Source organism: Notolepis coatsorum (genome assembly GCF_963971535.1).
Source record: "Notolepis coatsorum genome assembly, chromosome: 5".
Lineage (NCBI taxonomy): Eukaryota > Metazoa > Chordata > Actinopteri > Aulopiformes > Paralepididae > Notolepis > Notolepis coatsorum.
Window position 1 is genome coordinate 11,330,002 of NC_140169.1, and position 15,007 is coordinate 11,345,008.

The following is a 15,007-nucleotide window of genomic DNA, read 5'->3' on the forward strand; positions in this document are numbered from 1 at the left end:
TCGTTTGTCTCAGTTTGTACAATTGTTATTGTTTCCCCATGTGTGCTCTGTATTCTGTTAGTTCTGTCTACCACACCTGTGTCCTGTTAGTAATTACCCTCTGTGTCTAATTAGTGTTTGTATTTAAGTGTTCTGGGCCAGCATGCACTTGCTGGTTCATTGTCTAAATGTTACCTGTGTTTGTCGTCGTGTATCCTGTCTTGTGAGTAAACACTGTTATCGTCACCACGTCGTCTCTTCGTATTCACTCTGCTACCTGGGTTCACCATAGTGATGGCGAGATGAAGCTTCATGAAGCATTGAGGCTTTCCATCCAATAGTACCACACATGTGTTGAAGCTTCATGGTGTATTTGCTCTACTGTGCCATCAAGTGGACAATAAATGTAGAACAGGCTGCGTGATTATAATGATACCATGGCTTTGGTGTGTGAAGCTTTGATGTGATGATGATGCCATTCAATAAACAAATAATATTGTGTCTGTTTTTCTGACAGCATGATAGCAGGGACAGAGGAGAAGTGCTTGTGTTACTACAACATTCTATTCTTTAATATAGTGTGTTTTTCTATGATGGCAGGGACAAGTGCTTGCTTCATTCATTTTTATTCAGAAAAAGCAACTCAAAATCGACATGCCATCCTGCATTTGGATCATACAGATGTGATCAGATTAGGCACAGCAAGTTAGACATTACAGCAAGTTTATATGTAACGGAGATGATATGGTCACCTTTTTTGCGTTGTGTTTAACTTTCTTCGATGCCCCGAGGGAGTTTAGAACCCGGGTCTGCCGCGACACGGGCGACAGGTGACAGCACAGACCGCTACACCAAGGTGAATTCACACTTAATGACGTGTAAAGTGTGTCTTTTTAAGTGGAGTGAGTTTAACTCGCAGTACCGCTACTCGCCAATCACTTCACAACGCTTGAAGTCCATCGTGACTGACAGTGCCTCGCGTTACCATCTGTTATATATATATGTTGGGATTATTAGGATACACATTTATTTGTCTTTCCCAGTACTCCACGGGATTCTCCAACGCAAAGAAACTCGTAATGAATTCCTATGTCGACACATTGTGTTGCGCACCAACCCCGAAGCCATTTCCTGAATCAGTGACGCGGTACGTCCCCGAGTGAGGCTTCGGACGTCATCAATACGTCACCTGATACACGCCTCGATACACACTCCACATAAAAAAAAATTTATTGCCCGACACAAGCTCCGAAGCCTCGCTTCAAACGTCACATCACTAGTTCACCATGCTGAGTAAGCGCACTCGTAACAGAATGAACCAGCCGAACCTGAACCCTGCAGAGAGGAGAGACGGAGCGAGCTTCGCTCTCGGGATCCTGGGCGCTTCGGTCCTGTGTGCCGACCAGGCGACCGCTCGGGGTCTGGCACCATGGGACGCAGTGGCCGGGTCAGCGGCGCCGATGACAATGGGTGCTTGCACCGCGGCCACTTCTGTGCTGGATCCCTGGGTGGGGAGTCGTCTGATCCGCAGGGGAGCGTCTGGGAAGGGGCGCGGATCCCGACGCCACAGCCCCAGGGGGAGACGGGGTTCCCAGGACCGCAGGTCCTCCTCGCCGCCCTGGTCGAGGTCTCCTCAGCCCTGGGAGGTTCCAGAGGACGAGCCACCACCATGGCAGACCTGGAGGACGACGCCGGATTCCGCTGCCGGAGGGACCCCGGTCGGGGGTCCTGCACCGCGTCCTGCCGCCAGGGAGCCTCCGGTTCGGGGTTCGGCGGTGGGTCTCGCCGCCGAGGAGACCCCAGCCCCAGGTCCCACTCCGGAGCCGTTACCTCTACCCTCCATCCTTCCCTGTTCCAGTCCTCCTTGTCAGCCCCCTCCTCCCGACCCAGTTCCCGCAAGCCCCGTCCCTCGAACCCCCTTCCTTCCCCCGCACCTCTTCGCCGATGCGGCTTCCGTCCCTCCCACCCTTCCCGTTCCCGGGGGGCCTGCTAGGCCGCCTGGGAGTCGACCTTCGAGGGCGGGGTACTGTAACACTTCCCCCGGTCCTGTGGGACCAGCCGGCAACCCTCCTCCCGGTTCGGTTGGTCCAGGACTCAGACATTCACAACCCCCCATCAATACCCTTCACAACACAACATTGGCAACCGGTGGGCTGAGCCAGATGTGGTAGATCTGGCATCAGCTCACACACCTAATTAACATTATCATCTGCCATTTATGTTTGTTATGTTCATTGTCTATGTTGTCATTGTTGTTTCCATTGTGTTAGTCTTGTGTCCCTACTGTCTGTGTTTTGTAAATGTGTTTTAGTCTCTTTTGTCTCAGTTTGTACAATTGTTATTGTTTCCCCATGTGTGCTCTGTATTCTGTTAGTTCTATCTACCACACCTGTGTCCTGTTAGTAATTACCCTCTGTGTCTAATTAGTGTTTGTATATTAAGTGTCTGGACCAGCAGAGACTTGCTGGTTCATTGTCTAAATGTTACCTGTGTTTGTCGTCGTGTATCCTGTCTTGTGAGTAAACACTGTTATCATCACCACGTCGTCTCTTCGTATTCACTCTGCTACCTGGGTTCACCATGCCGAGTAAGCGCACTCGTAACAGGAAGCCTTGTATTGAGAGTAAAATAAATGTATTGTAGGTTTTAATCTTTTCATAGGCTATTATGTTGACAAAAAGAAAATTACACTGTGGCCTTATCCTTTAAAAACATACAACAATTTCCTGGAGATCTATAACTCTATGACACAAATAGAATCACAAGAATTGGACAATATCAATAATACCAAATGCTAAATAATCTCCCCTACTGCAGGGCTGGGATGCCAGGAGACGGACAGTGAAGCTGACGATGGAAGAAAGGTGGGCAGCGGTCGCACACTGACGCTCCCCTCCGTCTGGTTCTTTCAGACGTCAGTCTTTGTTTTCATTCTCTCCACCGTGGGTTCTGTTCTGTTCTGCTGCTCGCCTGGCAGTACTGCTCGCTCTTGCTGAGGATCAGGGTGAAGGCATTGGGCCCCCAAACCTCAGTGTTGATCACACCAAGGCTGTAGTCTCCTTAACCCTTTCACTACCACACTACAGACGGTTAACCCTTTCACTACCACACTACAGAAGGTTAACCCTGTCACTACCACACTACAGATGGTTAACCCTTTCACTACCACACTACAGAAGGTTAATAACCCTTTCACTACCACACTACAGACGGTTAACCCTTTCACTACCACACTACCAAAGAGTTAACCCTTTCACTACCACACTACAGACGGTTCTGTATCGTTAGTGGCTTAGCTTGGCATCACTACTGCACTATCTCGCGTACGTGCACGCGTACTGAATAAACCACAAATGTACCTCTAATACCAGTATTAGTCTGACCACACCCCTCATCAGCTTACCTTCATAAGCAGGTGTGTGGTCACCTGCTCTCCTCCTTCTCGCTTTCACCACAAGGAAGAGGTGCCTCGGTAGATCCCCACACTTGACACCATGATGGAAGAAATTGGGTTAGGAACAGCTTTGGGAAACAAGGATACGTTGACATCATATCTTTATTTTCTCTCTCACTATTTTCGAGAAAATACGGCGATATTGTCTTCGTACTGGAGTGTCTGGAAGATGATGATCATTCTAAAAACCCTCCACCGGTTTTCGTATTGGGAGCACGCCGCTGCATGCTTCTCAACTGCAGTTCCTTGCTGTGTTTGTTGGGGTGAAACCTGTCAGGCCACAGCTGAACTGTCGGACATGCCGCTGTTGTGAGAAGCGGTGCGTTCCAGGTTGGGTGAGTAGTGTTTGCTGGCGGGCTCCACTTGTCTGTTAGTGCTATGGGGGCTACTTGACAAAGTTTATGGAAACCGGCCCCAGGCTAGGGTCCTTTGTTTAGCCACCTAGGCGACAGAAGACCTTGGTCTGAAGACCATTATAGTTTTAACTATAGTGGGCCGCGACCATTGACACTGGTGATCCCTGTGTGTTCTGGACGAGTGGATTCTCTCTGTCACCGTGTTAAGGCCCCATCTTTCATATCCAAATGAGAGTATTCCTTCACGAGGGGATATGTGCATGTAATGTGCGATAGCGGCAGATTCATGTTCAAAGTCAGCTATACAGGCCAGTTGGTACTGTGCTGATTCCGCCGGACGTGGTAATGTCACCGTTGTGAAGCGGTGTTGACGTCTTGTTTTCTCTTTTCTCTTAAAAAGTGAGGAGAGGTTCAGAACGGCGGCCTGTCTGGGTGAGTGTTATGTCATTGTTTACATGTTCATAGCTTACGGTTAGCCGGTCAGTGGCCTGGCGCGGGGTAGCTTAGCTTCTCGCGCGCCGCCGGGAGCTCGCTTCTGATCGCGTGCGTCGTTAGATCGGCGTCTCGCGAGCGGAAGCAATAGCACCCGAACGGTTGGAGCAGCCGTTAGCTTGATGCTATTCTGTTGAACGTGCTTTGATTTTAACATGTTTTACACTCTTGACCACGACGTCATCCTTGACAGGGGATGTTCGTCGACCCTGCCCTGAGCCTGGACGGCGATTGCGTCAACAAAGAGGACTGTAGCGACTGGTTGGAGCGGCGACGCTGCCCGGATCAAACAACACAGGACGGCTGTGTTCTACGGTGTCTTGTGACTGCACTTCGCTGATCTGCGTTCCGGGTAGGTACGGGGTTGGCCAGACCTCATAACACGTCTTCTGGTTTTACTTTGCTAAATGTATTGTGAATAACGGTGTTTTTTCCCAAAACGTGTGTTGTTGCAATGCATTTGGGATACGTTGCGGGTTATGTGTGAGCTGTTTTTGTCACTGGCAGTTAGCTTCTCCGTGCAGATCGTGATGTATTGATCTGGTTGTTGTGTGAGAAACATCATGGTGTTTATGTGTACCGTGTACTCACTACTAAGGCAACTAACCTATGAAGCTATGCTTGGTGACAAGTGAGTAAAAGAATGTTCTTTCTCAGACTGTAATGACAATGAACAGTGAGTTCACACATTAGCAGGTTTTCCTGTTTTAACTGGCCGTATTGAGGGTAAAATAGGAGGATTGTGTTTTCCCCCCCGGTTCCCTGGGGACTTTATCACCTCCTATCAGACATGTTGTGCATTAATTGTGTCTTTTGTGTGGTAGGGATACGATGTAACTCTTAGCTTGATTGCTGAGGTTGTGCTAAATCTGCTGGAGAAACTTATTTCCTAAAGGGAAATTGGTTTGGTTGCTGTCATGTGTGCTTAGCAAGGCCTGTGGTCGATACTAATCAAGAATGATGTATTCTCTCATTGTGGAAAAAACGGCGTTCCTCTGTTGAGTGTTTTTGCCATTTTTTGTAGGTGATGATGGGTTGTGTGTGTCATGTGACCTACAACTGGGTTGTACTGGCCACAGAAGCACATGTGTGTGTTGGACCGGGGTTCTTAGAGCCCTCTCTATTCTGTGTTTTTCCTTAGTAAAAATCAGATAGCAGGTTAGCTCATGCGCTGTGTGGAGCTGTGAAACGCTTCATAGGGCTGACTATGACTGTGTCATATTCTCTTTTTGTCGTTACGTCGTATCATGGGTGTGGGGTCGTAAAGGGGTGAACTGGTAACCTTTCCTCTCCCCATTGTTCTGTCGGTCAGGGGTACACCCCCTGTCCTTCAAGGTTCCCGTCACGTGGCGGTTCGGCACGTTACGGGGGGGGGGGGGGGGGGGGGGGGGAGGGAGTTCCTGGTCCCACGGCCTGGTATATTGGGCGTGTGCACCGCAGGAATTCCCCCGCCATAGAGTACGTCACCGTGCGCGTCTCTGTTGGTAGGACTTCCGTGTGCTGTTCAGGTCCATGTGATGGATCTGTTTTCAGGGGGGGTGGTCAGGGCTCCTCCTCACCAAGCGCCTGTTCGGGCCTTCTGTGAGTTCGGACTCCTTCTTCCATGTGAGGAAGCCTCCATCAGAGTACAGAGCCTTCCTCCTCAGATTGTCGAAGTGAGTGGACCCTCTAGAAGGGTCCTTTTCTATTGTATGTATATTCGATTCAATTCGTTTATTGAGTGTGTATGGGTTCGGTGCCTCTTCCCCGGAGGCCCTAAAACCAGTTTTTTACATGGCTCAAGGTGCAATATATTCTTTTCAATCTGTACAGCTCGCGTGGGAAGTCTCTCTGGGGATCCCCGTCTCTTTCCTATGGGAGGGTGGTGGGATGTAAAAATGTGAACATTTTTTACCCCGGCTGTGTAGACTGGGATACATACTGTTGATGCTTCCTTCTTTCTATTCCAGAAGTGTTGGAGTTAGGGAGTGTCACACCCCTCTTGTCGTTCCCCTGGGCGCCTTGGGGATTCAATGACAGGTCTAAATAGCCTGTTCATTGATGGGGGTGTGTCCCGACGCACGTATAGTGCTAGCTCGCTGTAAACAGGCGATTGACTGGCACGCCTTGGTTGCTTGTGGTTGAAACAGCGTTTTTATAAAGCAACTGGGATGGGGGTTTTTCCTCTTCCGGCGACCACATCCCATGACCTGGGTGGGTTGTCGACGGATTCTCGTTCATGTCTGGGGGATGATGACGGGATGGATCTGAACATATGTAGTGGGGTCTCACGCCCTTGGGGTGGGCCACCAGGCGCGGTTCGTCCGAACGTCTGGGTGGCGCCTTCTTTTCATGTTAAGATCAACACGCATATCTGCCCTTCTCCTGGAGTAGGCATGTCGGCGTGGTTAGGGCACGGGACTGGTTCTGGTCACGCTGGTCCAGATCAGTTGAACCCGTTGTCCGCCGGGGATGCAGATCTGCTGTTCTGGTACCCTGAGGGACTTGGGCTTTTTTCAGGGGGAAAAATGCCAGGTCGGTCTGGGTGTCACAGGGTTAAGCGCTATGGAGACCCTGGTTGGGTATGTTTTTACTCAGCACTGTCGTCATGGCTTACAGCCATGCCATTCTGTACGCGCTCGATCTCGTCGGATCTCGGCCGCTACACAGGTTGGTCCTGGTTAGTACTTGGTTGGGAGACCGCCGGGGAATACCAGGTACGGTGTGCTTAGGGGCTGGTTCTCCATTATTTTTCGCTCCTCTCTCACGCATGGCGAAGAGGGGCCTGTGGGGGTGGTTTTTTGACCTCCTCTGGTGACCCTGTGCTTCCCGTACCGCCAGGCCCGGTCCGAAGTGATGTTTGCGACCCGTAGGCCTGGGTTAACCCTTTTTGGAAACTGAAACACTTGTACTGCGGTATAGCCGGTGTATACCCGCAGGTGTGTTTTGGAGTTTTTTCTTGAGGGGTTATAGGAACAACCACCGCATTGGGTAACACCGAGGTGGTTGATTCCCTGGTGTGTTGGAGCAGTGTCAACTCCCGGGTTCACCGTTTGAGGGTGCCCCTGCACGTTCATGACGTCTGCCAATCGTGTCAGCCTTCTCTGCCTCGACCCCTCTGGGTGGGGGTTGTTAAATGGAGGCTTGGTCATGCAACACCGCCAGCTTACGCTCCTTCCGCCGGGGCGGCTGTGTTCAGCTGTCCCCTCTGGCGCCTGTCTCGTCCGCAGTCTCCAGGCTAGGGTTAACAGCCTGTTGCCTGGTTTTTCCCCGGTGCGCTGCCTGCTTCCGTTGGTTAACCTTTTTTGTGTGCTTACGGCCATGCTGACTGCCTGTTCTGCAGGGTCAGTGTGCCAGGCGGTGTACTATTGGGGGGACGGGTCCCGCTCGGCTTACGGCCATACCGACCTGAACACGCCCGATCTCGGAAGCTGGGCAGGTTCTGGCCTGGTTGGTTCCGCCTGGGAATACCAGGTGCAGTAACTGAGGGGCCTTTGTCCGAATACGCTGGCGATGTGGGGGGCGGGGCACTACGTGCCCACCTGGTGGGGTCTTGATGCTGGCATCATGGACTTCTCCGGGCCCCCATTCCAGGGAGTCCAGTCCTTTTGGTGGGTCTGGGTCTTACTTCGCGCTCCGCTGCTACGGCCTTGCCACGGGGTTGGGTTTGCCCTTGGCCCCGTGATTCTGGGGGCAGTAACGAGGTTGTTCCTCCGTTCGTTCCCGGGTGGCATGCGGGTTGTGCGTGTGTGTAGTCGTGGGGTCAAGCCACGGTCTGCTCACCCTGTGCGTTAAGTTGCTTGAGTGCCTCTTCGCACGGTCGGGTCCGTCGCCTTCCCATGAAGCCTCTAATAGGGGGGATACCCTCCATTAGGGGGGGTCGGGGGGGCTCGGCCCTCCCTGTTCTGATGGTTTTGGGGGGCTGTCAGCGGGGTGTATTTGTCAGCCAAGTGGCTCCGCTTGGCCTCCCTTGTGCAGTAGTGATGCCAAGCTAAGCCACTAACGATACAGAACGATAGGTTATGACTATAACCAAGTTCTGTTAGTTAGGGGCGATGCTTGGCATCAGACGACCGCTGCAGCCCTTGTCCTCACCTTGTGGTGAAAGCTTGGGAAGGAGGAGAGCAGGTGACCACACACCTGCTTATGAAGGTAAGCTGATGAGGGGTGTGGTCAGACTAATACTGGTATTAGAGGTACATTTGTGGTTTATTCAGTACGCGTGCACGTACGCGAGATAGTGCAGTAGTGATGCCAAGCATCGCCCCTAACTAACAGAACTTGGTTATAGTCATAACCTATCGTTAACCCTTTCACCACCACACTGTGTCGTGTGGCAGTGAAAGGGTTAACCTTCTGTATTGTCGCAGTGAAAGGGTTAACCCTTTGGCAGTGTGGTAGTGGAAGGGTTAAAGGAACACGCCAACATTAAAGAAAATGCACTTACCGTCTTCTCCAGAGTCAAGATTTCTTCTTGTTCAGTGTGTGTCCAGCTACAAGCTAGAGGGGGGGGGGGGCGACAGTGGCTCAGGATGTAGAGCGGTTGTCTGGTAATCGGAAGGTTCCCGGTTCGATTCCCATGCCTTTCGGGCAGCGTGTCGAAGTGTCTTTGAGCAAGACATTTAACCCCTAACTGCTCCCGATGAGCAGGTTGGCACCTTGCATGGTCGCCTCCGCCGTCGGTGTGTGAATGAATGGGTGAATGTTAGGAACAAAATTGTAAAGCACTTTGGATAAAAGCTGCTATATAAATGCACCATTTACCACAAATGAATGGAAGCGGATACGGACCACTAGCCTAGAGAGAGGTGTTTTTGGCCAGCAGCTAGGCTAGCTGGTCCATATCCACTTCCAAATTGTTATCCATCTTCTTGTCCGACTCTGGAGAAGAGGGTCCGCATGTTTCCCATAACGTCGCTGTGTTCCTTTAATGTTATTTTACTCCCAAGGATCCATGCCCATTCTGCACGCCATGTAGTTCCCCAAATTCCACTGGGATTTCCATAAAATCATACAGTGTAATAGTAACATTAGAGGCATTTTGAAGATTTTTTTTATTCAGTTTATTTGCATCTATTTATTAAAAAAAATACGTAAACAATTTTAAATAAACATCAACACAGACAAAACTTTTTGGGAGAAAAGCAATACTTTTTACAATTCCACACCTTTCTAAACGCATGTAGTATGTATTTCTTTATGATTACTCTACATACAAATGTTATCTATGCATTCTTTCTTCATTGTCTCTAATCTATGTCACTCTAATCTAGGTCACTCTCTCTCTCTATTTTCCACAATCCCCCCCCCCCCCCCGACAGGGCTCCTTGCCTGCCTTGCACCCCACTGCGCTCCCCAGGACACCCAAGCTCCTGGCTCCGTTAGAGGGTAGGGCCGGGGACCAAGCAGCCCTGCCTGGGTTCAAGCATCCCGCTCCCCTGAAGCCTATTCGCCGGACCCTGCTGGGCTCTCTGACTCGGCTGAGGAGAGAGAGGCTGTCCTGGGGAAGCCTGCAGGGAAGTCCTCCCGCCACTAGGGGCGGTAGTGAGGAGAGCGGCTCCAGCAGCGGTGACAGCAGCAGCCGAAGTTCTATTGATCTGGAAGACGAGGAGGAGGAAGATGAGAAAGACATACATGAACACATTTCAGTAGACACCTATCGGAGGATCCTTGAAAATCGGTCACACTTGGATTCTAAGATATCAACGGGTCTGCAAGCCGTGAGCCCCGCGGTTGAATGTGGGGATAGGAAAGCAAAGACTGCGTGTCACCACACTGCGCTTATCAATCACGTGGCACTGATTCATGACCCTATGGATGTCCTTGGTGAGGAACCTATCAAAGGTGACTCTGACATGAGAAGGGACACTGTAGCTCATAACGCGAGAGATGATTTAAATAATAAACAACCGATAAAATCGTACTGTGAAGGGGATGATACGAATCGTATAAAAGGAACAGAAAGGGAGGAACCTATACGATCACACTCTGGCGGGAAAAGGGACAATATGGAACGTTCCAAAGAAGCTGAAAGCGAGAGCGATCGTGGCGTCACCTTTTACGTGAGAAGTGGCCACAGTGACGGTGCCATCTCGGTTCCTGAGGGAAATTACAGAGATGAACTGTCGACTCTGGGCCGTGGAGAGGGAACAAGGCAGGATTCCTTGAATGAAGACAAACGAGTTGAGTCAGCGAATGACACCGCTGCTGCATCTAACGGACATGGAGACAGGGAGGTTCTGGTCATCGTCAAGGACATAAAGCTGAGCGGTGCTCCTGTTGTGGAGAAGAATCAACACTGTCCTTCGACTGTGAACCTCATGCTGTCAGAATTGGATCTCCAGACGGATCCGACTGTGATCAAAACGGTCAAGCCGACCAGGATCAAAGAAAGGAGAACTAACATCAACTGCTACCAGCCACAAACAAGTGTCCAAACGAACCAGTCTTTCAACGCGCTGGCACACAGCGACAGCAGCGTTCAACACCGGACCAAGACCAAAAGCAAATTGAGACCCGTCTCAAATCCTTCACAAGTCAAAGCGAGGGTCAGGAAAACGCCTGATCTTATTATTAACGGAGAGGCCACGGTGAGTACAGTCAAATCAAGGTTGAATTCTGTGAAGGCTGGTCAGAGGAGCAATGACACTCCATCTCCACGAAAGAAGGCTGTAGTAGAGCTGCAACATCCCAGTATCAAAAGACCCAACCACAACCCAAAGAAGACGTTGAGCAACAAGAAGGCTCTGAAACAACCGGCAGTGAGGGAGCTGAAGAGCGCCCGGCAGCCGAGAAGCACGGGCTCACCGGGGACACCGCGCTCCAAGTCCGCCGTGGACTACATCCAATACAAAGACATGTTCCAGATGATACAGAATCGGGACGAGGGGCCGGCCATCTACGAGATGTTCGCTGGTCCCGTCTTCGACAACCTCAGAGTCTCCAGCTCCCGCGAGGAACCTCTCTCCAGGAAGACCTACCAGACTCACAAAGTCAAACAGAAACCCTTAAAAAAACTAGCGGAGAGTCAGAAGCTCAGGAGAAGCCCTGCAGAGAAGGGAGTGGGTTCTACCAAAGCCAAGCTAAAGCCTGCACCTTCCAGGGTCAAGCCAAGTCTCACAACCGTACCAAGGAAGGAGATGCACAAAGTGGAAGATGTTCCCTTGTTGGACTTGGAAACAGAGTTATTATTCCTAAGTGAGGATGATGGTGGTGATGATGATGATGATCAGAAAACAACTTGCCCTAATGGTCCCGAAGGCCAGGAGGAAGTTGATATGTTACCCGTCATTGAAGAAGTTCTATCTAAAAATGGATCAGAGACACTAAAACCTGACAACGAAATAGCAAGTCAAGTAAAGGCAGAACACACATCTCCCAGAGCTACTCACGGGAGGGATCGCGTGGAGATTAACACACAAGGAACAATGGGGAATCCGTTAGACAATGACAATGACAAGGGCGTAATTAAGAATCCAAACAGACCGGTTCCTGAGCCTGCGTCGCCTCGAAGCCCGGTCCAACCGAAGATCAACACCTGGACCTCCGGTAGCCGCAGCGGTGAGCGCACCACGTCCCCGGTGTACCAGCGGTTTCTGGACGAGGCGGGGGACGGGCCGCTCACGGATGACCTGCTGCGCTGTCTGGCCGAGGAGCTGATTTCATTGGACGAGAAGGAAACATCAGAAGAGGGACCGTATCCTGAGGACTTTGACTCGATGAAGACGGATGGAAGAGATTATCATGCGATGGGAAGAGATGAATTGTTAAAGGTAAGCTCATGGTGCAAACATTTTCATATCTATATAATATTTAAAACCTTCTCTCATGTTCACAACCTCTTAACTACTGTATGTCAGATCACTGTAAATGTAAGATCACCTTTATCCTATGATGAAACACTTCTATCCTGATGGGAGTGGTCTCTTCCAGGATGACGACGCCCCCGTCCACAGGACACTAACCTTAACGCATCCACAGGACACTAACCCTAACCCGTTCACAGGACACTAACTGTAACTGAGGGGTACAATTCCCTGACTGTATTACTAGATATGATACTTACTACCACTACCTTTGTACTTAATATTCGGCCACCCAGTACACGGCATAAATATATTATGATGAACACTGTCACGTAGATAAAACGGATCCAACACAAATGTACGAATTAGAAATAGGTCTTTATTTCTACACAGCGATGGTGTGTAGAGCAAGCACTTAATCAAATCAATCACATTTATGAATGGAAATAGTATGCACTTTTATGGCAAGAGTATTCGTCGGTATATCAATAGAGAATGTCCAATCTCTGAAGGCGCAGGTGGTACATATACGACCTGGAATAGTTTAGGGAATAACAGCAATGATACTTTAATGATTATATACTGGATACACTAGAGGGGGTTAATCCGGTCGCTTGTAAGCCGACAGGAGTAGGAAGGGGGGGGGGTAGAATCCGGCTGCCTCATCCGGCCAAGGGTATCCCAGGTGAACCCACTGTAGTGCCGTTCAATGCGCCGGCGATCCTTGGACCACAGATGAAAGCAGGTGGACTCTTTGTGGGCCGGCGTCATCCGGTCCACGGAGGAGAGACGTGAAGCGACCTCGTCTTGCAGAGCGTCTCCTCACCTTGCGTCCTCTCCAGGGGGGGGGGTTCCAACACACGGCAGTGTCGGGGGTCTTTATCCATGGAATAATCAATGTATACAAAGCATAATCCGTGCCTGGGAAGGCGGGCTGTCGTCGGTAGAATAATCCGGTATACAGGTCCACTCGCTCGTCGGCTCTGGGGCTCCTCGGGTGCAGCTTCACGTGGGGTCAACCACCCTGGGTAAGCAGCCAGTTCTCTGCCCGAAACGATGGGGTACTGACTACGGTAGTATTCTCACCGCACGAAGCACTATATATTAACAGACTATTATTAGCTTAATAGACTACGTCCAACTCGACGATATAGTGCCAAATATGACTATTCAAATATTAATATACACGATGTCTCAATACCGATGGTAGGCGAACTTGGCCTTACTCCCACACGTGGCGTCGCGGGGAGGCTTTACGTCTGTGACTCTATTGGAGGGTAAGAAACTGGACTGAAAAGAAAGTCCTACTTTAGTAGCGCAGTATATATACGCACTATGAACAAATAGTCCCATTAGTGGTGCGGTAGCCAGATTCCTACGCGGAACTAGGACTTGTTCGTATATGTGGAGCGGTACGTTTGAACTGGGTCTGAGGGGTATGGCAGCCTGGCACCAAGGTCTCGACCAATAGTAGAATGGAGACTATTATGGGATGTTCAGTAGGCTAGAATGGATATTCAATGCATATTGTACAAGGAATATACAAGGGATATCAGGGAATATTAGAGAATATACAAATACAATTAAATATATATATATAAATAAATATATATATTCGGTTTAATCTGGCCCTTCACAACAGCCACCCCCTGATTGGTCCCAGACCTAATCAGTTAAACAGAGACAGATTAATCGCGTTGTCTATTTACACATAAGGGTTTGCTGTAGGGGTCAGTCAACTTCACAAAGTCATAGGGTTATAGGGTCATGGTCATCATCGATTGTGTCTGGGAGTCGGGGCAGTTCTATGAGCCTCGCCACGGGACGGGTGTAAGTGCGACCCTGGACAAGCACTTCAGCTGCTCGGACCTTGCCGTCGGCACCGGTGATCACTTTGCTTACGCGGCCGGCCGGCCACATAGCTCTGGGCAGTGATTGATCAATAATCATGACGACTGTTCCTTCTGTCAAATTGTCTCTCTCCTTTACCCACTTCTGGCGGGTCTGTAGAGACGGTAGGTAGTGCAGTAGGAAACTGTTCCAAAACTTGTCGGCTAATACTTGGCTGTACCTCCACATTCGTCGGCCGTTCGCTTCTTCAGGCCGGTACATTGTCTGGGGTAATGCAGGATCTAGCCGCCCCATCAGGAGTGTGTTGGGGGTAACTGGGTCGATATCCGCCACATCACTGGAGACATATCCGAGGGGCTTCGAGTTAAGTACTCCCTCAATCTCCGTGAGGACTGTCATTAGGACTTCTTCCGCCACAGTCTGGGCCCCAAGTACTGCGTACAGGGCTGTCTTTATGGAGCGCACTTCTCGTTCCCAAGTGCCACCGAAGTGGGGTGCGTTTGGGGGGTTGAATTGGAAATCAACCTGTGCTGGAGCGAGGTGGGTCTTAAGTTCTGGGCCCATAGCTTGGAAGCTCTCTCTCAGCTCTCTTTCGCCGCCTTTGAAGTTTGTCCCATGATCGGACAATAGGGTAGACGGTCTTCCTTTCCGTGATGTGAATCTACGGAAGGCCATAAGGAATGAGTCTGTGCTCATGGTCGGGAGAAGCTCGATGTGTATCGCTCTGGTGGTCATGCATTTGAATACAATACCCCACCGCTTCTCGGTTCCTCTTCCTTTCTTTATGTGCAGCGGGCCAAAGCAGTCCATACCCGTTGAGTGGAATGGCTTGTCACCGATTCGGAGGCGACATGGAGGAAGGTCAGCCATCCTTGGTATGCTGGGCTGCGCGCGCCACTTGCGGCAGTCTAGACATGTTCGCTGGAAGCGTCGTACCGCCTCTCTTCCTTGTAGGATCCAGTAACGACGTCTGATTTCCGCGAAGACTCTTTCTGCTCCTGCGTGATGTACATCCTCATCGTATTTCTTTATAATCAGCTCTGTGACCTTGTGTCGGCTGTTCAATACGATCGGGTATTTAATGTCATCCG

General features: G+C 50.4%; 1 protein-coding gene across 2 annotated transcripts in view; it reads left to right on the forward strand.

The window, feature by feature from the left end:
* map3k19 (mitogen-activated protein kinase kinase kinase 19) overlaps positions 1-15,007 on the forward strand; it is a 92,817-nt gene that overhangs the window by 18,425 nt on the left and 59,385 nt on the right. For both annotated transcript variants that reach the window (XM_084314616.1, XM_084314617.1), the window contains exons 3-4: positions 2,797-2,843; positions 9,582-12,032. In XM_084314616.1, the coding sequence (XP_084170742.1) occupies positions 2,797-2,843; positions 9,582-12,032 (2,498 nt within the window). The remainder of the gene's footprint in view (positions 1-2,796; positions 2,844-9,581; positions 12,033-15,007) is intronic.